The sequence below is a fragment of the Pantherophis guttatus genome, chromosome 11 (genome assembly GCF_059756535.1).
Source record: "Pantherophis guttatus breed Tessera chromosome 11, ASM5975653v1, whole genome shotgun sequence".
In the NCBI taxonomy this organism is placed as follows: domain Eukaryota; kingdom Metazoa; phylum Chordata; class Lepidosauria; order Squamata; family Colubridae; genus Pantherophis; species Pantherophis guttatus.
In genome coordinates, this window is record NC_142073.1 from 22363357 (window position 1) to 22390731 (window position 27375).

Genomic DNA, 27375 nt, shown 5'->3' on the forward strand with positions numbered 1-27375 from the left:
ACAGAGCAAGTTTGACACCCATGGTATAGGATCTCCTGCTTGAGCAGGGGGCTGGACTAGAAGACCTCCAAGATCCCTTCCAGCTCTATTCTGATGAAAGCATAATATCAATTTCAGCTTATGAGTTCCTCCTTCTCCTAGTTCTCAGCAGACAAAAGGCAAAGTTATAATATGCAACATGCGTATTAAAGTCCTACGGCTAATTCCAAAAACCATGATTAAAACAAGCCATGACTTAACATGCAGTATGGTATTACAGTCCATCATAATTACAGAATCAATTTTTTTCGTACGTTCTATGGGAAAGTGGAATTTAGACTCCATTACAACAGTGTCACTTTTCGTTTTCAGGTTAACTGGTGGAAATCTTAAAAGCCCAGGATTTGAAGATCTCGTTCGAGTTTTGCCAAACTGTCACCAGCTGGAAGAAATAAAGTAATTTAAACCTTGTCATTTAGGGAAAAGTGTAAAGCAGTGGCATTTATGTTAAGATCCCTGAATCAGAGATCTTAACATTTTAATCAGTTGCTATATTTCAGTTTGCAGGACAACAGGTTGAAGGAGCAGGATCTGATCAAGTTGGCAGAAATATTTCCCGCCATGGAAAAGTTAAAGACAATGGAGTAAGTATAGTATAAAACAATGTTTCTCAATCTTTAAGAAGTGTGGACTTCAACTCCCAGAATTCCCCAGCCAACCAGGCCCCAAAAGTAGCTTCAAATAACTGTCATGTCTCTGACAGAATACATTTTATATCTATATCTTCTTCTGAATCTATTAATATATGTCTCATGTTTGACCTGCCATTCTGAGAAATCACTACCTTTTAAGTCATAAAATTGGCTTGTGACAATCAGCTTTATCACTATACGTATATAGTGCACACAATATAAATATTTTTTTCCTGAGGAATATTTACATAAGTGGCCATCCCTATATTTTACTCATTAGATTTATATCCCACCTTTGCAGAGAAGTTCAAGGCAGCGTACAGTACATGGTTGTCACTCTTCCTATTTTTTCTCACAACTATGCTGTGAGGTATGTTGAATTGAGAAGGCAAGGCTGTATTTGATCTTAGTCCAACATCTTAACAACTGCAGTTGTTTAGTTGGTTCTCTGGAATATTTGTGCGGTGTTTTGCAGAGTGAACTGTGCCTTATTCACATCTTACTTCCATGTGCCATTTAGTTACAGTTAGGTTTCTATGCTTAGGTTTCAGGTTAACTGTGGTTAACCTGTGGTTTATAAACAATGGTTTATTAAAAAAAGACAGGGATCATCTATCAGCTAAAACAAAAGCAACTATCACATTGTGGTTTAATGAAATGCATGAACACAATCTCAAAACGTAGTTCAGCAAACTGTGGCTTGACGCCATACAAAATGATAGCCTGTATTTAAGATAAAAGTCTAATTCATAAAATAGAAAAAACTGGGATGGTCACAAAATGATTGTAATTTTAACCTTAATTGCCATGGATTTGCAACAGCAAGTATATTATATTTTAAACAGTTTAAGCTACAACGAGATGTCTGCAGGAACTGTCCTGGCCTTCAGCAAAGCAGCTGCAAATTATCCAAAAGTTTCCAAGCTTCAAATGAGGTACCAACTGCTAAAGATTGCAAGAGGAAAAAAAAATCATAGCAAAATTCTTTCCCCCCCCCCTGTCTTAAAATAAGACCTTCTTTATCTCTTGACTATTAAGTAAATGGCAGATTGCTGGCCTTGTGGATAACTGTCATTAATACTATTCCATGAAGCTGTTTTGTTGGATGGGGTCGCAAAATGAAACTCACATATTATTTTTCCTTTGCTTATTTCCAGGAAGAGCATCTTAATAATCTCATTTGCTAACCTCTCTCCAAAGGAACCTAGGTGAGAAACTGGTTTTTAAGGAATTAAGGGGTGATGTGGTAGCAGTGTTCCAATATTTGAGGGGCTGCCACAAAGAAGAGGGGGTCAAATTATTCTCCAAAACACCTGAGGGCAGGATAAGAAGCAACGGATGGAAACTAATCAAGGAGAGAAGGAATTTGGAATTAAGGAGGAATTTCCTGACAGTTGGAACAATTAACCAGTGGAACAACTTGCCTGCAGAAGTTGTGAATGCCCCAACACTGGAAATTTTTAAGAAGATGTTGGATAACCATTTGTCTGAAGTGGTGTAGGGTTTCCTGCCTAAGCAGGGGTTTGGACTAGAAGACTTCCAAGGTCCCTTCCAATACTATTATTCTGTTATTCTGGTTATTCTGGTTCACAGTAATTTCTGAAATTAATTAGTTTTAAAGAAAAATTAGCTGAGGTCAATTATATTAACCTCCATCACTGGAGTTTTTAAGAAGAGACTAGACAGTCACTTATCTGAATTAGTATAGGTTCTCATGCTTGAGCAGCGGGCTGGACTAGAAGACCTCCAAGGCCCCTTCCAACTCTATTCTATACTATTCTATATTTAAAGAAGTCCAAAAGACAGAAATTGCAACATTGGGCAGACAGACAATGGAAAAAAGTATTAAGAGGACAGAAGTTTATTTTCCAAATTGAAAAAAAGGTAGGATTTAGGATTAATTTAAATCCCAGTGATTTTCTGGGCTATTTTGAAAGTCTCAATTGAACTAGTTATGGTTTTTTGCATTCGTGTGTCTATGTATGTGCATTTTAATTTATTTTTATTTAAATTGAGATGTACTTTCAAAAAAGGTAACACAAAACCTATAAATGGACAGATAATGACTGAAGTCATACAAGTAGTGTTCAGTATAACATTAGTAAGAGTTCATCATTTTGTTTTCATGACATAAAAAGAAGTATATATTTTTCAATGTAATGCCAAAATCTCGGTATATTATTAATTTATAGCTAATTTTTAAATACCCAAAACTCTATCATATTGACTGTATGTCATGGTTTCAGATTAAAAGATGTCAGAATTAATGAAGAAGAAATTGCTCCCCAACCCAGGAGTTTAACTTTACAGTAAGTATCTCTGTATGTCAGAATTTATCGGTGACACTTTTTTAAAAAAAGTTTACCCAAATAGTATTTTTACATTTGTTGCTTGTTTTAAAAAACAAACCTAGGGGCTTTATTACATGAAGATATTCCCAGCATTTGAAAAAGAGAGAGACCTGTACCTTAAAATTATTTGGGGATGCAATAAAGTTCTAATGCATCATATTTATAACAATAATGTATGCATATGATTTTTAATTTAGGATTTTATCACACTATGAGCCCAAACAACATGGCAACAACATCTTTGAAAAATAATTCAGAAAAGTGACTTCAGATCATGCATGAATAGTGCACTGCTAAAGGAGCTGGTTAATTTTCAGGCTTCCATTCAAAAGTTGCAGTGTTTTAAGGAACTCAACACCCCTAAAGAATTAATGCAATTTGTCAGACAGCCGCATTTTGGGAGATTTGTCAGGGAATTGCACAGTCAGTGTCCAAATAGTCGGAGATGCTGACACAAACTTGTAGTTTTATATCAATAAATGTATTTTGCAAACATACATACAGTAGTGGCCAAAATTGTGGAAACCTTTGGGAAAAGTGTATTTTCTAAAACTAGCTAATAACACCACTTTTTTTGGAGTAGTACTATAAAATTATATATCATTAGAAAGATAATTTAATCAAGAATGTGATGCAATAACTTTTATGAAGGATTTGCTATTAGAATAGCAATTATGGTATAAAGAAGAAAAGCAAAACACGTAGAAAAAATGAGATATACGAAAATTATCACCATAGGTAGAAAAAATGAGATATACAAAAATTATCACCATGTCAGTTAATACTTAGTTGGGGGTAACCTTTAGCATGAATTAAGATGTTACAACATCTGCCCAAGGAATGAACCAAGTCTTTTAGTTCTGCAGCCCTTATAATGTGAAACCAAGATCGAATGATGGCTTCTATTAACTGAGTTTTATTGCTGGATCACTTCTGACTAACAAGTTTCTTTAGTCGGTTCCATAGATTTTCAATTGGGTTAAGGTCTGAGCTATTCCCAGGCTGTTCCAGCAGTGGAATAAGATTAACTTGAAACTCCAAAAAAAAGTGGTACTATTAGCCATCAAACCTCAAAAATACACTTTTCCCCAAAAGTTTCCACAATTTTGGCCACTACTGTATGGCAAACTAGGTAGTGGGGCAAACAGGAGCATCATCAGGTAAATCAGCATAGCAGGAACATCCTGAGGTAAATTCTCACATGGCACATACAGAAGAAAAAAGGCGGGAAACAAGGAAAGTCCCCTTTTACACTCATAGTAATCAATCGCAGTTTAGGTTACCTCACGAAGTGGCCAGCTCTCTTCAAACAATTAGCTATAATAACTGTGTGTTCTTACTCATTGTACAGGTAGTCCTAGACTTACGACCACAATTGATCCCAATAAATGTCTGTTGTTAAGTGAGACATTTTGTTCAGTGCGTTTTGCCCCCATTTTACCACCTTTTTTTTGCCACAGGTGTAAAGTGAATCACGGCAGTGGATAAGTTAGTAACACAGTTGTTAAGTGAATCTGGCTTCCCCATTGATTTTGCTTGTCAAAATCACCTGACCTTGGGACACAGCAACGGTCATAAGTATGAACTGGTTGCCAAATGTCTGAATTTTGATCACATGAGCATGGGAATGCTGCGAAGGTCATACGTGTGAAAAATGGTCATAAGTCACTTTTTTCAGTGCCGTTGTAACACCAAACGGTCACTAAATGAACTGTTGTAAATCAAGGACTACCTGCATAACCCTTCACTGCTCCAGCTACTAAATTAAATATCTTAACAAGATTCCTGTAAAAACTTGAAGAGCAATAGTAAAGTACTAGGTCTGTACTTCTACAAGATTCAAAATACATTTCTGGATTAAAACCTTCTTTTTTCAGCAAGCCGGGCTGGCTTAACTCTTTTAAATGTTTTTAATTGGTTTGTTATTGTTTTTAATTATGGGGCCAAATTTATATATATCTTTTTAATAATATTTTAATGTTTGTAGTTTATGTTTTTATTTGGTTGTACACCGCCCTGAGTCCTTAGGGAGAAGGGCAGTATATAAATCTGATATAAAATAAATAAAAATAAATTATTCTTGAAACATGTATAGTCCTATAAACTAATAGCCCTATTCTGAAATTCCCGTGAAAGAGAAATATATTGGAATATTTATTTATATTGGATATATGAAATATATTGAAATATTTATTTTGATTGATTGATGGATTATGTTGTTGTTTTTCTCCACTCCTAGTGTTCATATCAATAGATTTTCTCCATCTTGATTAGTCCCTAACTTGGTACTTTAGGTACCAACTCTCCTCCCACCCATACTATCCTAAACAAATGAAGGTAGCAATATTTCAATATTTGAGGGGCTGCCCTAAAGAAAAGGGAGTCAACCTATTTTTCAAGGTACTAGAAGGCAAGACAAGAAACAATGGATGGAAACTAATCAAGGAGACAAGCAACCTAAAACTAAAGAGAAATTTCCTTTTTTTTTTTATTACTTGTCTTTTATTTGATATTGTTTCTTGAAGCTACGTGACCCCCCCACACTACCCTTGCTTTTGGCACGCGATGGCAAAAAGGTTAGCCATCACTGACCTATACCATTCCAGACAAATGGTTATTCAATCTCTTCTTAAAAACCTCCAATGTTGGAGCACCCACAACATGCAGAGGTAACCCTGTGCGACCCCCCCATGCTCCCCCCGCTTTTGGCACACGATGGCACGGTGGACCCGGTAGGCCTGTTTTTGCCCTCCCCAGGCTCCAGAGACTTTCTAGGAACCTGGGGAGGGCGAAAACAGCCTTCCCCACCCCCCTGGAGGCCAGAAATGGCCAGTTTCCCGATTTCTGGTGGACCCAAAAGGCCTGAAAATCAGCTGGCTGGCGTACGCATGCATGCTGGAGCTAAGCTAGGGCAACACTCGTATGCCCACAGATATGACTCCGTGTGCCACCTGTGACACGCGTGCCATAGGTTCGCCATCACGGGTATAGGTTTTCCTGCTTGAACAGAGGATTGGACTAGAAGTCCTCCAAGGTCCCTTCCAACTCTGATATTCTGTTAAGCCATGATTTAACTGTTGTGTTAGTCAGCTTGAGTCCGTGTCTTTCCACATCGGCAACAATAACAGGGCATAAGGAATAATGTTACTGAGTTTGCAAGAACTTCATGTGCCACAAACAGGGATAAAAAAGATGAATGTTGTGGTGGGTGGGAATCTGTTTGGGGATTGTTATGTGTGTTGGACCTGGTCTTTGGGTGTTAAGTGAATTTCGTTGTATGGGTACACTGTGTATACATGTACAATGACAATAAAGTTATTTATTATTTATTAATGGAGTCAACTAAAAATATATTTATGTTTGCTGCTTTCTAGATTGCAAGATTGCCAGTTAGATTCACAAAGGGCAGAGGAATTGGTAGACATTCTCCAGAACTGTTCCCACCTGTCTGAAATCAAGTAGGTAGTCATTCTTTCCAAAATACAGTAGAACCTCTGGTCACGAACGCTTCTGACCATGACCAAATTGGGTTCCGACCAAAAAATTCACAATTTTTTTTTTCGTGGCCGATGTCCCCTTCCACATCATTTTTTTTTTTTGTAAGCGCCAAATTTCCAAAATTAGATTCAGGTCATGACCAAATCGGTTTGTGACCAAAGTTATGGAACGAATTATGGTCATGACAAGAGGTTCTACAGTATCTGTAAACAGAAAGAGGTGTTTCAATCTATTACTAACCTGAAGAAACGTGTCAGTTTATCAGATAACCAGCTTGGTGATGAAGGATGCAGAAAACTCATGACTGTGGTGTCCCAGATGTGCATTTCTGGTTCTCTGAAGTAAGTCTTTCTGAAAATTTGCCTTTTTCATTTAATATGAAAATGCATTTGATTGCAAGAGCTGTGGTGGCGCAGTGGTTAGAATGCAGTATTGCAGGCTAATTCTGCTGACTACCGACTGCTGGCAGTTCGATAGCTCAATTCTCACCTGCTCAAGGTTGACTCAGACTTCCAACTTTCTGAGGTTGGTAAAATGAGGACCCAGATTGTTGAGGGTAATAGGTTGACTCTTAAACTGTTTAGAGAGGGCTAGAAAGCACTGTGAAGTGAACTGTGTGGTGGTCCTTGATTTACAACCAGGGGTGAAATCCAGCAGGTTCTGACAGGTTCTGGAGAACCAATAGCGGAAATTTTGAGTAGTTTGGAGAACTGGCAAATACCACCTCTGGCTGGTCCCAGAGTGGGGTGGGAATGGAGATTTTGCAGTATCCTTCCCCTGCCATGCCCACCAAGCCACACCCACCAAGCCATGCCTACCAAGCCACGCCCACAGAACTGATAGTAAAAAAAATTGGATTTCACTACTGCTTACAACTATTTGTTTAGCAACTTCTTAGCGTTGCAACGTCACTGAAAAAAGTGACTTATGACAAGTCCTCATGCTTATGACCATCACAGCATCCTTATGGTGACATGATCAAAATTTGGTTGCTTGGCAACCAACATGAATTTACAATGGTTATAGTGTCCCACATTCACCTGATCACCATTTGTGATCTTCCAGATGGCTTCTGACAAGCAAAGTTAATGAGAGAAGCCAGATTTGCTTAACAACAACACAACTCACTTAACAACAGTGATCCACTTAACAACTGTGGGAAAAGACATAGAATTGGGTGTGACTCACTTAACAACCGTCATGCTTAGCAATGGAAAATCTGGTTCCAATTGTGATTGTAAGTCAAGGACCACCTGTAATTCCAATTGACTTTTTTGCGATCTAAAGTACATTCAAACTGAATTTTGCAAGCCATGAGTTTAGAGACACAGCTGGGGGGCCTTGAGTCAGTGATTCTTTCTCCGCCCTTGAAAAACATTATCCAGAAAGTTGCATGGGCTAGTGGACATAGCTGCCAAGGTGGGACAGATTCCTCACCCTCCCCTAGCAACAACAAACTCAGAGACACACAACCCCATAAATTGCAGTTGTTTATCTGACTTGAAATAAAAATTGCTCATTTCCCCAGAATTTCCCAGCCAGCCATGCTGGGAGTTGAAATCCACATGTCTTAAAGTTGCCAAGGTTGGATACCAGGGGTGAAATGTAAAACTTGCTACTACCGGTTCTGTGGGTGTGGCTTGGTGGTGGTGGTGGGTAATGTGACTAGGTGAGCGTGGCCAACTTTTTTTTTTTTAACTTTTCAAAGCATTTTTTCTAATGCTTTGAAAAGTCTCTGCCGATCAGGCAACTCAGCTGGGATCGTCAGAGAGGTTTTTAAAAAAATACCTCTCTGCCAATCAGGCAACTCAGCTGGGATCGTCAGAGATTTCTCAAAGCATTTTTTTAACCACCTCTTCGGCCAAGAGGTTGCAGAAAAAAATGCTTTGAAAAGCCTCTGATGATCCCAGCTGAGCCGTGCGATCATCAGAGGCTTTTTTTTTAACTTTTAAAAGCATTTTTTCTAATGCTTTGAAAAGCCTCTGCTGATCAGGCAACTCAGCTGGGATCGTCAGAGACTTTTCAAACCATTTTTTTTACCACCTCTTCGGCCAAGAGGTTGCAGAAAAAAATGCTTTGAAAAGCCTCTGACGATCCCAGCTGAGCCGCACGATCATCAGAGGCTTTTTTTTTTAACTTTTAAAAGCATTTTTTCGTCAGAAGAGGTTGTAGAAAAAATGCTTTTAAAAGTTAAAAAAAAAAGCCTCTGATTGTGTGGCCCAGCTGGGCATGGTGGGGGGGGGGTGGCACAGGGATTTTTGCTACCGGTTCTCCGAATCACCCACCACCATTGCTACCGGATTGGGCGATCCGGTCCAAACCGGGAGCATTTCACCCCTGTTGGATACCCCTGCACTAAGCCATCAGTTAATATAAATGTGGCATTTATTGTTATAGCTGTTTTTTAACGATCTCTCTTTCTTGTTTTGGTTTTCTGCAGTTTAAGCAACAACCAGCTTTCACTTAAGAGCATATTTTATCTCCTGGACTCAGTGAATCTTTGCCCAAATGTTGCGAAGCTGGAAGCCAGGTATGCCTGGGGCTAATTAAGAAAAGGACAATTCAATTTTTAAGAGAAATGGCTGCTGTTATTATTTTGGGCTGAAGGTTGAGCAGCAGAAGCATTTTAGCTTTATTGTATGTGCCCACTTTTGATTGGTTGAACGTTCTCTGGAAAAGTTTTGAGTTGTATGTTTGCACTTATGCAGAATCAGTTTATTTCTAAAACAAATGCAGGTAGTCCTTGACTTATGACTATGATTGGATCAATTTCCATTGTTAAACAAGATGGCTGTTAAATGAATCGCACAAAATTTTTCCACTTTTTTGCCATGGTTGTTAAGTGAATCATGCAGCCATTAAGCAAATCAAGTTAAGTGAATCATACAGTCATTAAATCCAGCTTCTCCCATTGACTGCCCGTTGGAAGCTCGCTGAAAAGGTCACAAATAGTGATCACATGATCCCAGGACAATGCAACTATCAATTGCCATACACTCAAATTTTGACCACATGACAGTAAAGATGCTATGATGGTCGTAAGTTCAAGGTCCAGTTTTAATTCATTAGTCTGAGTGCCATTATAACTTTGAATGGTCATTAAACAAATGGTTGTAAGTAGAGGACTACCTGTATAGAATAACCTGCTTCAAAGGGAATAAAATCTGGATGGACACTGGGTTTCTGGAACTTCTCACCACGAGAAATGGAGGTGCATGGAACCATGTGTTCATGCATAATTTCTTAGGCTATTTCCTGTAGAACTTTGGTCAACTTTACCAACAAGGCACGGTTTTAGTTTAGTTTAGTTTATTTGATTTGTATACCGCCCTACTCCCGAAGGACTCAGGGCGGTGAACAGCCAAGCAATAAAATACATAAATACACAAAATTTAAAACCAGATAAAATCAAATTAAATCATTTTGGTCCAGACAGATTAAAACACCCCAATAATTTAAAAACAGATTAAAATTTACATATTAAAAGAGGGAGGAGATTAGGCCAAGCCCGCTTGATGGAATAAAAAAGTCTTCACAGCGCGGCGGAAGGTGCGCAGATCCGGAATCCTCCGTATCTCTGGGAGGAGCTCATTCCAGACGGTAGGTGCCCCCACAGAGAAGGCTCTCCCCCTAGGGGTCGCCAGCCGACACTGTTTGGCTGACGGCACCCGGAGGAGTCCCTCTCTATGAGAGCGTACTGGCCGGTGGGAGGCTATTGGTGGTAGTAGGCTGTCCCGTAGATAACCAGGTCCTAAGCCATGGAGCGCTTTGAAGGTGGTAACCAAAACCTTGAAGCGCACCCGGAAGACCACCGGGAGCCAGTGCAGCTCGCACAGGAGAGGTGTCACATGGGAGCACCATGACGCTCCCATTACCACCCGCGCGGCCGCACTCTGCGCCAGTTGGAGCCTCCGGGTACTCCTCAAGGGGAGCCCCATGTAGAGAGCATTACAATAGTCCAGGCGGGAGGTGACGAGGGCATGAGTGACCGTGCGTAACGAGTCCCGATCCAGAAAGGGACGCAACTGGCGAATCAGGCGAACCTGATAAAAAATCCTCCCGGTCACAGCCGTCAGGTGCTCTTCTAAAGACAGCCGTGAATCCAGGAGGACGCCCAAGTTGCGAGCCCTCTCCGTGGGGGCCAGTGATTCGCCCCCAATAGTCAGTGATGGCGTCAACTGACTATATCGGGACGTCGGAAACCACAGCCACTCGGTCTTGGATGGGTTGAGCCTGAGCCTGTTCCTCCCCATCCAGATCCGTACGGCCTCCAGGCACTGGGACATCACTTCAAGGGCATCGTTGGGGTGATCCGGGGTGGAGATGTACAGCTGGGTGTCGTCAGCGTACTGATGGTACTCCACCCCGAAACCACGGATGATCTCGCCCAGCGGCTTCACATAAATGTTGAACAGGAGAGGCGAGAGGACCGACCCCTGCGGCACCCCACATATGAGGGGCCTCTGGGTTGACCTCTGTCCCCCTGTCAACACAGACTGCGACCGGTCAGAGAGAAAGGAGGAGAACCACTGTAGAACAGTGCCTCCCACCCCCAACCCTTCCAACCGGTGCAGCATGATATCATGATCGATGGTATCAAAAGCCGCTGAGAGGTCTAATAGGACCAGGACTGAGGAGCAACCCCTGTCTCGAGCCCTCCAGAGATCATCAACCAATGCGACCAATGCTGTCTCTGTGCTGTACCTGGGCCTGAATCCTGACTGGAACGGATCTAGATAATTCGATTCATCCAGGTACTGAGGCAGTTGTCGTGCAACCACACTCTCAACAACCTTTGCAACAAAGCGAAGGTTGGAGACAGGACGATAATTTGCTAATACAGCTGGATCCAGGGAGGGCTTCTTGAGGAGGGGCCTCACCACCGCCTCTTTCAAGACGGTGGGAAAGACACCCTCACTCAAAGAAGCATTTATAATCTCCTGGAGCCAGCCTCGTGTCACCTCCCGGGAGGCCAGTACCAACCAGGATGGACACGGGTCCAATAAACATGTGGTCGCATTTAGTCTGTTCAGTATCCTGTCCACGCTTTCGGGAGTCACAGGATCAAACTCTTCCCAAATAATATTCTCAGGACCTGCCCCTGTCATCTCCTCTGGATCAATCCAGTCAGAGTCTAGCTGTTCACGAATCTGAGCAATTTTGTCATACAGATATTGTACAAAATCCTCAGCTCTACCCTCCAAGGGGTCTTCCCGCGTCTCTTGATGGAGCAGAGAGCGGGTCACCCTAAACAGGGCGGCTGGGCGATTATCTGATGATGCAATAAGAGTAGAAAAGTAGTTACTCTTCTCTACTCTTATCGCCACTAGGTAATTCTTAATATGAGATCTTACCAGTGTTCGGTCGGATTCAGAACGACTAGCCCTCCAACTGCTCTCTAGGTGTCTTTTCTGGCGCTTCATCTCCCCCAGCTCCTCAGTATACCAAGGAGCCAGGTGAGACCGGCGCCGGGTCAGAGGCCGCAAAGGCACGACTCGGTCTAAAGCATCAGCCGCCACCCTATCCCAGGCGGCCACTAAGTCCTCAGCCGAGTCGTGTGCCAGAACCTCAGGAAATGGCCCAAGCTCCATCTGGAATCTCTCGGGATCCATCAGGTGCCTGGGGCGGAACCACCTGGTCGGTTCCGCCTCCCTGCGGCGGGGTGTGGCGGTTCGAAGGTCCAGGCGAAGGAGGGAGTGATCTGACCATGACAAGGGTTCAATCACTATATCCCCTATCTCGAGATCACTCAACCACTGTCCAGAGACAAAAACAAGGTCCAGTGTGTGTCCCCCCATGTGAGTAGAGCCATAAATTAACTGGGTCAGGTCCATAGCCGTCATGGAAGCCATGAATTCCCGAGCCACCTCAGATGTCTCGCCAACTGATGACAGGTTAAAATCCCCCATGACCATAAGCCTGGGGGTGTCAACAGCCACCGCGGCTATAACATCAAGCAGCTCAGGCAGGGCTGCTGCCACATGGCAGGGAGCCAGGTATGTGACTAGCAAGCCCAACTGCCCCCTATGACCCCACTTCACAAGAAGGGACTCACATCCAGCTGTCTGAGGAACAGTGGTCTCCCTTGGTCCAAGACCCTCGTTAATAACAACCGCCACCCCTCCGCCCCCTTTTTTTTTGTTTTGCAGAACTCTTTCTCATCTCTCTAGTGTTGATCAACATATTGCAGTTTTGACCTTTGTGAATAAAGGAGGCCCTGATGTTACTCAGTCAAGGTATGTGTCAGACCTTCAAGGAAGACCAGATGTTGGAGAAGAGCAGGCAGAGAGTCAAACGAGTCATCGGCCTGGAGTCATTATGTTGCTAGAAATGGCCTAACTCCTTTTGAATTCCATTGACTCTTATCTAGCACCAATTCAGTGCTGACCCTTAGCTGACCAGAGTAGGCAAAAATGTGATTTGTAATTCATCTTAACTGGAACTTAATGTGTGGTCCTGAGTCTTCATGCCTGACACCAGACTAGGAAATCAATGACATGTAGATAAGGACTATTTTTATGGAAAACCTATATTGACAGAATTTTGCAAGTCTCAAAGTGTTTTCCTGTCCCTCAATCTTCATGTGAACTAGGGAATGGCTTATCTGAGATGTTTCCTCAAGTTTCTTTCTTGGTCAGGCTCCTTTGATCTCACCATTGCCTTGGTAGTGGGTCTTCCTGTTGACCTTCTACCTCTAGTAGATTTCTAGCCACATTTAACCAATCACATTGCTGGACTTCTGGTGCTGGTTCCTTGTACCCATTGCATAATATTTTGTCATTTGCCTTTGCTACAGGAATTACAATTTTCATGATGTCCAGTTAAACAAAAGTCAACAGATGGAGGTGACATCAAAGAAAATATGGTACAATCACTTTGTTAATATCTACTTAGTTTGGTTCTCTAAATGCTTGAAGGGAAAAGACCATTGTATGTGTCACTGGTTCTGAGGAACACTATTAAGTATCTAAAAATTTTCTGAATCAGGTTTAGGGTTTGCTATGTTGTGTGAACCTAGCATGAGAAGATTTAGACTTACCTGGCTTAATCAACACTTGAATGGTGATTTTCCTTCTTTGTTAGCTTGGCAGGTAATCATTTTCATGATGAAGATCTCAAGAACCTGTGCTTAGCGCTGAAAAGGTGCAGCAGCATATTAGAATTAGAGTGAGTATTCATTCTTGTCAGTTAATGTCAATGTCCTGAGCTTGTGAGCACTTTGAAATTTTGAATGTCTGCATCAATATGTTAGTCTTCCAGAAGCTTCCATTTTGGAGAAGATACATTGGGATGCATCTGAATATTTTGAAATCTTCCACTGGGTCCTGTACCCAAATCAATAAAATTAAAGTATTGCCTCAATTAAATTCACAGTCTAAAGTAAAATATGCAATAACAGAAGATAAATAGGCACATTGGATTAGTAATCTCCTCTTTGCATTCTTTTCTTTGTCCTATCATCAGTTTGTCAAATAATTCTTTCGGTGACTCAGGAGTTCTGCAGATAATGAATTCCATCCAAGATCTGAAGAATTTGAATTCTTTAATGTAAGTAAAAGTTTCTCTTTAATTAGTGATATTTGTAGAAATAAGTATCCTCAGACAGATCTTAAATAATCCTGACCTAGTCCTCATTGTAGACATTGTCTGGACACCACTTTTTGATGGCAATGTTGTGGCCTGCTGGCAACCAGCAGAGCTGGCAGCAGAGTTGGACAGTGAGGAGGTTGGGGAGGAGCATGGGCCGGTCCTGGGGGCTGGGGAAAGCTCAGACGAGGGCTCTGCATCAGAGGCAGAGAGGGAGATAGACAGCAGCGAGGCAGAGGAACAGCTGGAGCCCGTTCCCAATGTACGCATGCGCAGAGCTGCCAGGAGACAAGAACAACTAAGAAAGCAGGGTCGACTTGGGAGTAAAGCCACACCTTGGAGGTGATTGACTCCTCCCATAGGAAACAAAAGAGGAGCAAACAGGGAGTGGGCTTTTGCAGGAAACAGTTCAGTTGGTCGGTCGTTTCAAGAGTGGAAAGTTCTGTTCATGACTCTAAGAGACTCTGTGCCACGTTTTGCCTTACGCTGCATTTGGAAACTAGTTATCTGGCAGCTTTCCAAGCGAGATAAGGTTTGCGTTGATAAATATTCCTCTGAAAGACTGTTTGCCAAGCCTTGCTGACTGTGAATGAAAGGAATTCACAGTCATGTAAATAAAAGGGGTTTTGCCGGGACCAAGACTCTGCTTCCTGCTTTTTAGGGAAGCCTAGGTCAGAACAGGCAGTTGGGAACTTAAGTGCTATTTTTATATTATTTTGTATTAATAACTTTAAAAGTTGGGAACTTGAAGATGTCTGGACTTCAGCATGCTGGCTGGGGAATACTGGGAGTTGAAGTCCACACACATTTTCAGGTTCCCTACTTTCCAAACCATTATTTTATATGCTCCTGATGTTAGAGAGAGAGAGAGAGAGAGAGAGAGAGAACTGAAAGTGAGCAGCATTACAACATTAAAAAACATCAGCCTATTAAATTTATGTATTAATTATTCTTTTTTTACCCTCACATACCAATACCAAGTAACTAGGACAAGGTGCTTAGAGCTTTGAATACCGTGAAAGGAATTCTCTGTGGTCAGATTTGCTTTTGTATACATTGTAATCATATCTGTGTTCCTGGCAATGACCATTTCGGTTCTCTTTCCTTCCAGTCTGGATAATAACCAAATGTCACTGGATGGTGTCATTTCCTTGCTGGAATTCTTCTCCGGCTTAGAACATATCACTTCAGTGCATTTAGGGTATGTAAAAAATAAAAAACACACCAGTTCTTCACCATTGACCTTCTCAATCCAACAGGTCAGCAGTCTTTGGTCCAGTCCACATCTTTATCAACAGAAGTCTATCAGCTGTGATGGGCTGCATCAGTCTTTTTCTCCAGGGGCAAATCTCTTGAATGGTTGGGACTGGAGGAAGTGGTGTTCTGATCAGTGGTGAAATGTAAAATTTGTTACTACTGGTCCTGTGGGCATGGTTTGGTGGTGGTGGGGTAATATGACTGATATGTGGCCAACTTTTTTTTTTTTTACTTTTAAAACCATTTTTTCTACAACTTCTTCGGCTGAAGAGGTTGTAAAAAAATGCTTTTAAAACCTCTGACGATCCCAGCTGACTTGCCTGATCGGCAGAGGCTTTTTTTCCCTTTAAAAACATTTTTTCTATAAGAGGTTGTAGAAAAAATGCTTTTAAAAGCTTCTGATGATCCCAGCTGAGCCCGCGATCATCAGAGGCTTTTTTTTTTTACTTTTAAAAGCATTTTTTCGGCCAAAGAGGTTGCAGAAAAAATGCTTTTAAAAATATAAAAAAAAGGCTCTGATGATTGCGCGGCTCAGCTGGGCAATGGGGGGGCAGGGATTTTTGCTATTGGTACTCCGAACTACCCGCCTCCATCACTACCGGATCAGGCGATCCGGTCCGAACCAGGAGCATTTCACCCCTGGTTCTGATACAACTGGATGATTTGGGTTTGAGGGTTTCTTGCTTGTTTGTGTGCCTTAAGGTCAGACAATAGCTCAGAGTAGACCTTGCAATTTTCTTGATAACCATTTTTGTCCTTGCCTTCTTCCAAGGGTTGAGTTAGATTGATCTTAACTTTCTCAGTTGACTTTTGAGCTTAACACAGGAGTAGAATTCACTCATCTCCCAGTTTCTACTACAGAGCCTTTAACCCGGGTGTCTGCAACCTGCGGCTCCAGAGCTGCATGTGGCTCTTTGGGCCCTCTGCTATGGCTCCCTGTTGGATGATCCCACCACTGGCTGGCCCCACCCCTCGCCCTCCCCTCCCAGTCACTCCTCGCTTGGCCTGAGAAGGTAAGGGGGATGGCGGGGGATGGAAAGCGGCCAGGGCAGAGACAGAGAGATACAGAGAGAGAGAGAGAGAGACATAGAGAGATACAGAGAGAGAGAGAGAGAGACATAGAGAGATACAGAGAGAGGGGGGAGGAAGGGAGGGAGGGGAGAGAGAGAGATGTCAAAAGGGTTTTGTGGTTCCCATTGTTTTTTAACAACCGGTTCTCTGCCCTAATGACCAGCTGGGTAAGCGTGGCTAGGGGGTGGTCATGTGACTGGTGAAAGTGAGTGACGTCGAGTTGGGCACACCCACCGAGGTTTTGTGGCTCCCGGTGTTTTCTTTTCTGTGGGAAACGGGTCCAAATGGCTCGTTGAGTGTTTAAGGTAGCAGACCACTGCTTTAACCACTATAGCCATGTTTTTCAACCTTAGGAATGTTAAGAAGTTATGGACTTCAACTCCCAGAATTCTGACTGGGGAATTCTGGGACTTGAACTCCATACATTTTTAACATTGTCAGAGAAATACAGCACCATAGCAATATTTCAGCAATATTTCTCCTTATCAGTAGCTCTTCTTGCATTTTACAATAGACTGGCCAAAAAGAGCAGGAATGATATTTATGCAAATTAATTCGCTGGAATTAGATTCTTTTTTCAAGGCTTGTCCGTAGCAAAGACAACAACTACCTTAAACTCCAAATATCTATGGAGATGGGCTCAGAGTGGAGGTATCACATCAAGTTGCTGCACAATTGAAAAATCCTGGTTGAGAAGTCAAATTCATCTCACTTGAGAAGCTGGGATTCTACATTCATTTAGGAATCACTTTACTCATAGCATTTCTGCTTTCTCTTATAGTTTGGGAAGCATCCAGAGATGTCGCTTAAGCTTTGGAGAACAAATCAGGTGAGGATTGTCTTCATTTTGATGCATCTTTCATTTCAGTTAGGAATTATCTTGATTATGGATTAACAGGCAGGGATGCGGGTTCAATTTTGCATTCTGGTTTTAGGGACCAGTTTCAAAATTTGCTCATTTCTGATCCAGTATTTCAATTAAAAATCAGTGGACTTTCACTAGGAACTGTATCATTGTTAGTTGCCAAGTCGTGTCTGACCCATCACGACTCCATGGACAACGTTCCTCCAGGCTTTCCTGTCCTCTATCATCCTCTGCAGGGGTGAAATCTAAAATTTGTTACTACTGGTTCTGTGGGCGTGGCTTGGTGGGGGGGTAATGTGACTGGGTGGGCGTGGCCAACTTTTTTTTTTTTACTTTTAAAAGCATTTTTTCTACAATCTCTTCGGCCGAAGAGGTTGCAGAAAAAAATGCTTTTAGAAGCCTCTGACGATCAGGCAACTCAGCTGGGATTGCCAGAGGCTTTTAAAGGCATTTTTTTTACAGCCTCTTTGGCCGAAGAGGCTGTAGAAAAAATGCTTTTAAAAGCCTCTGATGATCCCAGCTGAGTCACGCGATCATCAGAGGCTTTTTTTTTACTTTTAAAAGCATTTTTTCGGCTGAAGAGATTGTAGAAAAAATGGTTTTAAAAGTAAAAAAAACAGCCTCTGATGATCACGTGGCTCAGCTGGGCATGGGGGTGGGGGGCGCAGGGATTTTTGCTACCGATTCTCCAAATCACCTGCCTCCATTGCTACCGGATCTGATCCGAACAGGGGGCATTTCACCCCTGATCCTCTGGAGTCCATTGAAGCTCACGCCGACTGCTTCAGTGACTCCATCCAGCCACCTCGTTCTCTGCCGTCCTCTTCTTCTTTTGCCCTCAGTCTTTCCCAGCATTCGGCTCTTCTCCAGGGAGTCCTTCCTTCTCATTAAGTGACCAAAGTATTTAAGTTTCATCTTCAGGATCCGGCCTTCTAAAGAGCAGTCAGGGTTGATCTCCTCTAGGACTGACCGGTTGGATCGCCTTGCAGTCCAAGGGACTCACAGGAGTCTTCTCCAGCACCAGAGTTCAAAGGCCTCCATTCTTTGGCGCTCAGCCTTCCTTATGGACCAACTTTCACAGCCTTCCATTGCAACTGGGAAAACCATGTAACTGTACTACTTTCTACACTGTGTGACTGAGGAACGACTTTTTCCCCACCCATGTTTAAAAATCCTCTGCATTTCTATCAGCACCAAGGGGTGGTTTTTTTTTTTTTAAGTACTGGTAGTCCTCAATTTACAACAGCTCATTTAATGACCATTCATAGTTACCACAGCCCTGAAAAAAGTGACTTGCGACCGTTTTTCACACTTACGACTGCTGCAGCATCCCCATGATCATGTGATCAAAAAATCAGATGCTTGGCAACTGAGTCCTATTTATGACGGTCACAGAGTCCCGGTGTCACGTGATCCCCTTTTGTGACTTTCCATCGAGCAAAGTCAATGGGAGGGGAGCCAGATTCACTTAACAACTAAGCTACTAACTTAGCAACTGTAGTGATTCACTTAACAACCATGGTAAGAAAGGTTGTAAAATGGGGTAAAAATCTCTTAACAAATGTTTCACTTAGCAACATTAATTTTGGGCTTCATTGTGGTTGGACCTCAAGGGGTAACTATAACTTTTTTAAAACTCATTTTTGGTCTCTCTTGGAAGTACTAATATAGTTCGCTCAGCAGCTACATAAAACTTAAAAATAAATGGATCTCCACTGTGGATTTTTTTTTTTCCAGGGAAGGAATTGGTTTCAAGTTCCTGCAAATTGTTCCATCTCACCTCTGTTTCACTTGCTAGAAACAATATACCAATATACAAGGATTCCAAGAGAAATATATCCCCCATTGTTGAATACTATAGGACCGTGATGGCGAACCCATGGCACGCGTGGTGGCACGCAGACCTCTCTCTGTGGGCACGCGCACCATCGCCAGCTGCTCTTCTGGTTTCCAGCCAGTTGGTCTTTGCAGGCGCAGGAGCACCGGAAAACGGTCTGAAAACAGCCCGAAAAATGGCCTGAAAATGGCCCAAAAAACAGCCCCCAAAAAGACACATGCACAAAAAAGAGAGGCTGTTTTCCAGCTGTTTTCAGGCCAAAAACAGCCCGGAAAATGGCCCAGAAAACAGCCTGAAAATAGCCCAAGAAACAGCAAAAAAACAGGCTAGCCAAAAAACATGCGCCGTCCAGCTGGCCTTGCAGTTTCCGGTGCTCTGGCGCGCACACATGCACACACATGCATACGCATTCTGGTTTGGGCTCTCAGTGCCGAAAAGGTTTGCCAGCACTGTTATAGGAGGAGAGCTCTTCTGGTCCATGGTAGCCTAAAATCAGACAGAATCTAGTGACACCTTTTCTGACTAATACATTTTGTTAAAAGACATCAGTTTTGGGGACCTGGCGCTCACAATAAATAAACCATGTTAGTTGAAAAAGATGCTGTCAGATTTTCTTCTGATCTTGGTATAAAGATGCTTCTTGGCCAACCATTTGCAGCATCGCTCAACACTGAAAATCCAGATGTTTTGCCTGCAGAGGTTTATCAGTTCAATACCTAGCATCTCTAACTCAAAAGACTGGGTAACACAAGATCAGAAGATACCAATAAAGGAGAAGAGTTGTGTAGCTCAGGGTTGAAATGAGGGGCCCTTGATGCTCTCTGAGCTTCGTTGTTTTCTTGCAGAAGTTTCATGACTCAAGCTAGGTAACATCATCAGTGCTAGACAAGATGGGCAGGAGCTTTTCATTTCAGAAATTAAACAACCAGATATGTTAGCACCATCTTGATAAACACTTTTGCACTGGGAGAATACAGAACCCAACCAAATTCTTGATTCAAATAACCTAGTTTGTTTTTTTTTCCTCTGAAGGTATAGCCCGGCCAATGAGCATGCCAGGAAGCAGATGAGCTGCCGTTGCTTTTAGTAAGTTGTATTTTCATCTTTTGGGTGGCTCATAGCTCCAAAGGAGTGGTGCTCCATCTGCCATTCTCTATGGCCATGATGGCAAATCTATGGCACAACTGGGGAAGGCCAGTTTTTCTTTCTTACCTGGCCCTAGAACCTCTCTATGCATCTGGGGAGGGCGAAAACAGCCTTTCCAACTCCCTTGGAGGCCCTCCAGAGGCCTGAAAGGGCCCATTTCCCAACTTCCAGCAGGACAGGAAGTGACTTTTTTTGCTGTCCCCAGCCTCCAGAGACTCCTAGAGAGTTCAAAGAAGAGAGTTCAAAGAGTTGCAAAAAGAAAGAAAGAAAGAAAGAAAGAAAGAAAGAAAGAAAGAAAGAAAGAAAGAAAGAAAAAGAAAGAAAGAAAGAAAGAAAGATTAATAATTTTTCCTCATTTTGGGTTAGCATATTGTTATAGATATGGAACATGGTGGCTCAGTGGCTAAGACCCTGAGCTTGTCAATTGAAAGGTCAGCAGTTCAGCGGTTTGAATCCCTAGTTCTGCGTAACAGGGTGAGCTCCGGTTACCTGTCTCAGCTTCTGCCAACCTAGCAGTTCGAAAGCATATAAAAAGTGCAAGTAGAAAAACAGGGACCACCTTTGGTGGGAAGGTAACAGTGTTCTGTGTGCCTTTGGCGTTGAGTCATGCCGGCCACATGACCACAGAGACGTCTTCGGACAACGCTTCGGCTTTGAAACGGAGATGAGCACTGTCCCCTAGAGTCGGGAACGACTAGCACATATGTGCGAGGGGAACCTTTATCTTTTTTATTGTTATAGAATCTGTAGGAAGGGCGAAAAAGCATTAGGGGGAAAGATCAGAAGAGGGGTGTCAACCTATTCAGGATTTAAATCTTTGTAATGCAGAACATGATTTTCTCTTTCAGCCTGGAAAATTGCACAATCCAGCTGGACATGATTCGCCTCTTTAAGATTCTCACCAAATGTTCTGGATTGGCAGAAATCAAGTAAGTATTGTGACGGATGTGTGCACATCTTTACCTAACATTTAAACCAGAATGGAACTGAGTTTGCAAGAACAAAATACAGGTAATCCTCTAATTATGACCAATTGAGCCCAACATTTCTGTTACTAAGCAAGACAGTTGCTAAGTGAATTTTGCTCACATTTTAAGACTTTTCTTCCCACTGTTGTTAAGTGAATCATTGCAGTTGTTAAGTTAGTAACCTAGTTGTTAAGTGAATCTAGCTCCCCCATTGACTTTGCTTGTCAGAAGGTCGCAAAATGGGATCACCTGACCCCATGACTGCAATCGTCATAAATATGAATCAGTTATCAGACGTCGAAAATTTTCATTAGGTCAACATGGGGATTTTGCAACGGTCGTGAGTGTGAAAATTGGCGATAAGACACTTTTTTCATTTCTGTTGCAACTTTGAATGGTCCCTAAATGAATTGAGTTGAGGAGTCGTAAAGTCGTAATGCGTGAAACCAAATCTTGTGTCAGTTTGAAAATAAACCTTTCTCCAAAGGAACAATAACAGTGCAAATGTAAACAATCTGTTGCACAGAATGTTTTGAACCTGAAAAGTTTTACGCGCTCCATTTTCAATTATTTTCAGGCAAAAATCAGGCACAAATCTATAAAGCTGTTTCCACCTGGAAGGCTCTGTTCTGGGTTGAAAATAACTCCGACCTTACTGGAGCTCCAAATGGCCACATGGCGATGAATATCTGTTTCAAAACTCCCATTAAAGTTGGAAGAACTTGTTTCAACCCCCCTTGAAAGACTGAGGATGTAAAACTTCTTCTACCCTCTTCATAGCTAAAACCTGCCCAAATCTTCGGGTTTTTTTTTTTTTTTTTGAAGATGGTTTATGCAGATTTCAGAGAAGGCTGTGATAAGAGTTGTTTTTTATGCTGAGGCAGGCAACTTGAGATAAAGATGAACAAGAAATACAGATTATTCTGCCAAGAGGAATTTTAACTCAGCAGGCAGCCTGTTAGTTCCAGCATCACTACAGAATTGGAGCAAATTGAAATTCCGAAGTGCAGGACAGGGAGGCTATTTGCACATTTTAATGTGTTACCAACAGCTGCAAATGAAGGCTGAGTTTCTTAGTGCAGAATGGACCCTGCAAAAAAAATCATACTGTAGCTGATTTTTTTTTCTCATACTAGACTTACTATATACTAGTAGTCCTTGACCTATAACTATTCATTGAATTCAAATTTTTTTGCTACCGGTTCTGTGTGCGTGGCTTGGTGGGAGTGGCAGGGGAAGGATACTGCAAAATGCCCATTTCCATCCCACTCCAGGGGAAGGATACTGCAAAATCTCCATTCCCACCCCACTCCAGGGGAAGGATACTGCAAAATCCCCATTCCCTTCCCACTCCTGGGGGGAGTATATTGCAAAATCCCCATTCCCTCCCCACTCCTGGGGCCAGCCAGAGGTGGTATTTGCCAGTTCTCCGAACTACTCAAAATTTCCGCTACCGGTTCTCCAGAACCTGTCAGAACCTGCTGGACTAGTCCTTGCATTTACGACTGTTGCAGCATCTCCAGGATCATGGGGTCGAAATCAGGGTGCTTGGCAATGAGCACCATTTCTGATCTTCCCATCCAACTTCCAGCAAGCAGAGTCAATGGGGGAACCCAGACTTGCTTAAATATTGTGTGATTCACTTAGCAGCTGGAGTGATTCAGTTAACAACCATGGCAAAAAGGTCATAAAATCAGGAGAAATTAGCTTAATAAGCGAATTTGCTAAGCAACAGAAATTCTGGTCCCCATTGTGATTAGAAGTTGATGAACACCTTCACACCATACATGGACCCGTTAATACCTAATTTCTCAGGACATTCAGATTTATTTCATCTTTAATATCTAAAGTCAGATAAAAATCTAACCTTGCTAAATGTTTCTAAATATTGTTACATTGCCTGTAGAATCCATGTTGAGATGATCGCTCGGTATGGTTACTTTTACAGCAGTTCATTTCTTTTGACAACCTTATCCAATGTTATTTAGCTGACAAAAATTTCTGAATTGTTACATACAAGCTTTGAAACCACTCCAGTAATAATTCCAATTTAACACTTTACTGGTAGTCCTCGATTTACAGCAGTTCATGGAGTGATTGTCCCAAGTTAACAATGGCACTGAAAAACGTGACCATTGCGGCATCCCCATGGTCACTTGATCAAAATTCAGACACTTGGCAAATGACTCACATTTATGGCGGTTGCAGCAGGGGTGAAATGCTCCCGGTTCAGACCAAATCGCCCGATCTGGTACCGATGGCGGCGGGTGGTTCGGAGAACCATTAGCAAAAATCCCTGCCCCCCCCCATGCCCAGCTGAGCCGCACAATCATCAGAGGCTTTTTTTTTTTACTTTTAAAAGCATTTTTTCTACAACCTCTTCCGATGGAAAAATGCTTTGAAAAGTAAAAAAAAAAGCCTCTGATGATCGCGCGGCTCAGCTGGGATCGTCAGAGGCTTTTCAAAGCATTTTTTTCTGCAACCTCTTGGCTGGTGGTAAAAAAAATGCTTTGAAAAGTCTCTGACGATCCCAGCTGAGTGGCCTATCTGCAGAGAGGTATTTTTTAAAAAGCCTCTCTGACGATCCCAGGTGAGTTACCTGATCAGCAGAGGCTTTTCAAAGCATTAGAAAAAATGCTTTGAAAAGTTAAAAAAAAAAAAGTTGGCCACGCCTACCCAGTTACATTACCCCCTCCCCCACCAAGCCACGCCCACAGAACCGGTAGTAACAAATTTTACATTTCACCCCTGGGTTGCAGTGACACGGGGTCATGTGATCTCCTTTTGCAACCTTCAGTGGGGAAGCCAGATTCACTTAACAACCATGCTATTAACTTAACAAATGCAGTGATTCACTTAATAACTTTGGCTAGAAAGGTCGTAAAATGGAGCAAAACTCACTTAACAAATGTCTCTCACTTAACAACATAAATTTGGTGCTCAATTGTGGGCGTAACTTGAGGACTATGTGTACCTGATTCTGTTGGACCACCTTATGCATGTATGTGTGTGTGTGTTTCTATCTACAATTGCTTGAATGGTTTATTATTTTACTCTTGTTGCTAGAAATGTCTTTAGTCAACATTATGAACAATGTTGGATATTGTACTCTGTGAAGGCAGAATGGTTATAAAATGTAACTCAGAAGCAGAACACAAGTTTTCTTGATTAATATTTTCCACTTGGCATTTGATAGAAAATGGAGCAAGGATTCAATGGCTCATGAGATGGATTTGGTCCAAGCTAGCTTCCCTGAAATTTTAATCTTGATGATGGCATTTAGTAGGAGCATTTGTTCTGCCTAGTTTCAATATTTTTTCAAGCTTGACGCTTAAGCAGGAAAGATTAACCATTGCTGCCTCTAAATCTTTTCTCTATGGAGCAATTCAGTTTGAAAAAAAGCTTAGCTCACTGGGCCACATCTACTGGATCTGTGCTGAGTTTGACGAAGTCATGGATGGAAGTATTGATGTCATGTTCCTCAAAATCACCACAAAAGCCTGATGTTGATGGAGGCCATTTCAACAGCTCTTTGGACCTTCAAAAGTATTTCACCTCCATAAATGCAGTAGTCATGGTAGACTTTATACTTCCGATGCATCTCAAACTTTCCATTCCCCCTGTCTAGCTTCTCTGGAAATTCACTAAATGATCAAGATGTTAAGCAGATGGTGTTGTGTCTGTCCGGTCTCAGCAGCTTAAGATTCTTAAGGTGAGTCCAGAGAGATTTTTCCCTGAGAAATCCAATGTAGGTGCACAGAGTTGCCAATTCCCATTTAAAAAAAAACCATATTCCACACACTCTTCACTTTTTAATTTATTTTTTATTATTTTATTATTTTATTGTATTTTATTTTTTATTTTTATTTTATTTCTTTTATTATTATTATTTTTATTATTATTATTTATTTATTTATTTATTTTATATATTATATTATTTTATTATTTTATTTGTGAAACTAAAATAAGGTGTAGGTAGTCCTTCACTTACAACAGTTCATTTAGTGAATGTTCGAAGTTACAATGGCACTGAAAGAGGGATTTTATGACCGTTTTTCACACTTTTCAACCTTTTCAACCTTTGCAGTATCCCCATGGTCATGGGATCAAAATTCAGACACGTGGCAACGGGCATGTAGCTCCTGTGATCACCTTTTGTGACCTTCTGACAAAGTCAATGGGGAAGTGAGATTCCCTTAACAACCATGTTACTAAGTTAACAGCTGCAGTGCTTCACTTAACAACTGTCCTAAGAAAGGTCATAAAATGGGGCGAATTCAAATTTACAACTGTCTCTTTTAACAACAGAAATTTGGGGCTCAATGTGGTTATAACTTGACTACCTCTACCTATTTCCCTACCCCTTGTAATTTCAAGAAGAATTCCGGGTTCCACTGCATTCTTAGGAAAACAAAGATGGCGGGTAACTGAACTACACTGTAGAAGTGTATCTATCTGCCCATAGGGGACATGGTGGCTCAGTGGCTAAGACGCTGAGACGCAGTTCAGTGGTTCAAATCTCTAGGGCCGCATAATGGGATGAGCTCCCGTTCCTTGTCCCAGCTTCTGCCAACCTAGCAGTTCAAAAGCACGTAAAAGAATGCAAGTAGAAAAATAGGGACCACCTTTGGTGGGAAGGTAATGGCGTTCCGTGCACCTTTGGCATTGAGTTATGCCGACCACATGACCATGGAGATGTCTTCGGACAGCGCTGGCTCTTCGGCTTTGAAACGGAGATGAGCACCGCCCCCTAGAGTCAGGAACGACTAGCACATATGTGCGAGGGGAACCTTTCCCTTTATCTATCTGCCCAGAAAAAAATGAAACTTGGGTGGAGGAAAGGAGGAGAACTGTGGCAGGAGGCATCCAGATAAATTGGTCCTTTCTACTTGGCTGTGGTCCTTGTGGCAGCCATTTTGTCAATGGATAAACTCCCCTAGCAGACGTTTTATAGGCTCGTCCATATTTTCTCAAAATTCTAAATCCCTCAGTCCAAACAAGCTACAGTCTCATATTTTGTATAAAGCTTCTAGATACAACACTGATGCAACTGTACCACATATTGAACAAGTTAAAGATCTACTATCTTCATTAGCATAAGAGGGTAAACTTAATTTTCTATGGCTTAGTGCAGGGGTCTTCAAACTTGGCAACTCTGTGGAGTTTGACTCCCAGAATTCCCTCGTCAGCCATGCTGGCTGGTGAATTCTTGGAGTTGAAGTCCACAACTCTTAAAGTTGACAAGTCCACAAGTCTTAAAGTTTGGAGATCCCTGGCTTAGTCTATTATGGAAACTCAGACCACTTAGTTCAATAGATTGGGTAGACCAAGAGAAATAGGTTAATTCATCAACTATCATGGTGGTGGACCAAGCACGTTTGCAAACCCAGCCAACACGTTGTTACTTCTGTCTTCTTCTCCCATTTTTTTGCAGCATCAGAGATAATGCATTTTCATCCAATGGGATTTGCTTGCTGGCCAGTTCGTTCAACCAGTGCAGGAGAATCTCTGAAGTAAACATCAGGTGAGCAATGAAAGCTTAGAATAAGACAAATGTAGATGGATTGAAGCCTATTGTCAGCCTCCGCCTTTATATGGGGAGAAACAGGCTCAGGCTCAACCCATCCAAGACTGAGTGGCTGTGGTTTGTACAGACTTTGTGTGTGCTGCGTCTTTGGGGCCGGTAGCTGGGGCAGAACACATGGCACATCAGTGCAGCACATGTCCATCATCATAAGTTTATTTGTCAAGCATAGATAAGATAACAGGTAAAAGTATAAACATAATTTGAATATATGAAAAGAGTAAGTAAAAAGGAATATTAGGACAGGGACGGTAGGCACGCTGGTGCACTTATGCACGCCCCGTACAGACCTCTTAGGAATGGGGTAAGGGCAACAGTAGACAGTTTAAGGTTAAAGTTTTAGGGGTTTGCGGAAGAAACCACAGAGTCAGGTAGTGCATTCCAGGCATTGACCACTCTGTTGCTGAAGTCCTATTTTCTGCAGTCTAATTTGGATCGGTTTACCATGAGTTTGTATCTGTTGTGTGCTCTTGTATTGTTGTGGTTGAAGCTGAAGTAGTCATTGACAGGAAGGACATTGTGGTAGATAATTTTATGTAC

At 42.0% G+C, this 27375-nt stretch overlaps 1 protein-coding gene across 2 annotated transcripts in view; it reads left to right on the forward strand.

Moving 5' to 3' along the window:
• Positions 1-27375, forward strand: part of NLRC5 (NLR family CARD domain containing 5) — an 84434-nt gene that overhangs the window by 18160 nt on the left and 38899 nt on the right. The window contains exons 7-24 of one of the 2 annotated variants that reach the window (XM_034425499.3): positions 352-435; positions 540-623; positions 1517-1606; positions 1829-1879; positions 2918-2980; positions 6397-6480; positions 6778-6861; positions 8961-9050; positions 12670-12756; positions 13317-13385; positions 13604-13687; positions 13985-14068; positions 15219-15308; positions 17217-17264; positions 20170-20223; positions 21132-21212; positions 24880-24963; positions 26686-26775. In XM_034425499.3, coding sequence (XP_034281390.2) covers positions 352-435; positions 540-623; positions 1517-1606; positions 1829-1879; positions 2918-2980; positions 6397-6480; positions 6778-6861; positions 8961-9050; positions 12670-12756; positions 13317-13385; positions 13604-13687; positions 13985-14068; positions 15219-15308; positions 17217-17264; positions 20170-20223; positions 21132-21212; positions 24880-24963; positions 26686-26775 — 1401 coding nt within the window. The remainder of the gene's footprint in view (positions 1-351; positions 436-539; positions 624-1516; positions 1607-1828; positions 1880-2917; positions 2981-6396; positions 6481-6777; positions 6862-8960; positions 9051-12669; positions 12757-13316; positions 13386-13603; positions 13688-13984; positions 14069-15218; positions 15309-17216; positions 17265-20169; positions 20224-21131; positions 21213-24879; positions 24964-26685; positions 26776-27375) is intronic. The other variant, XM_034425500.3, reaches the window with a different exon arrangement.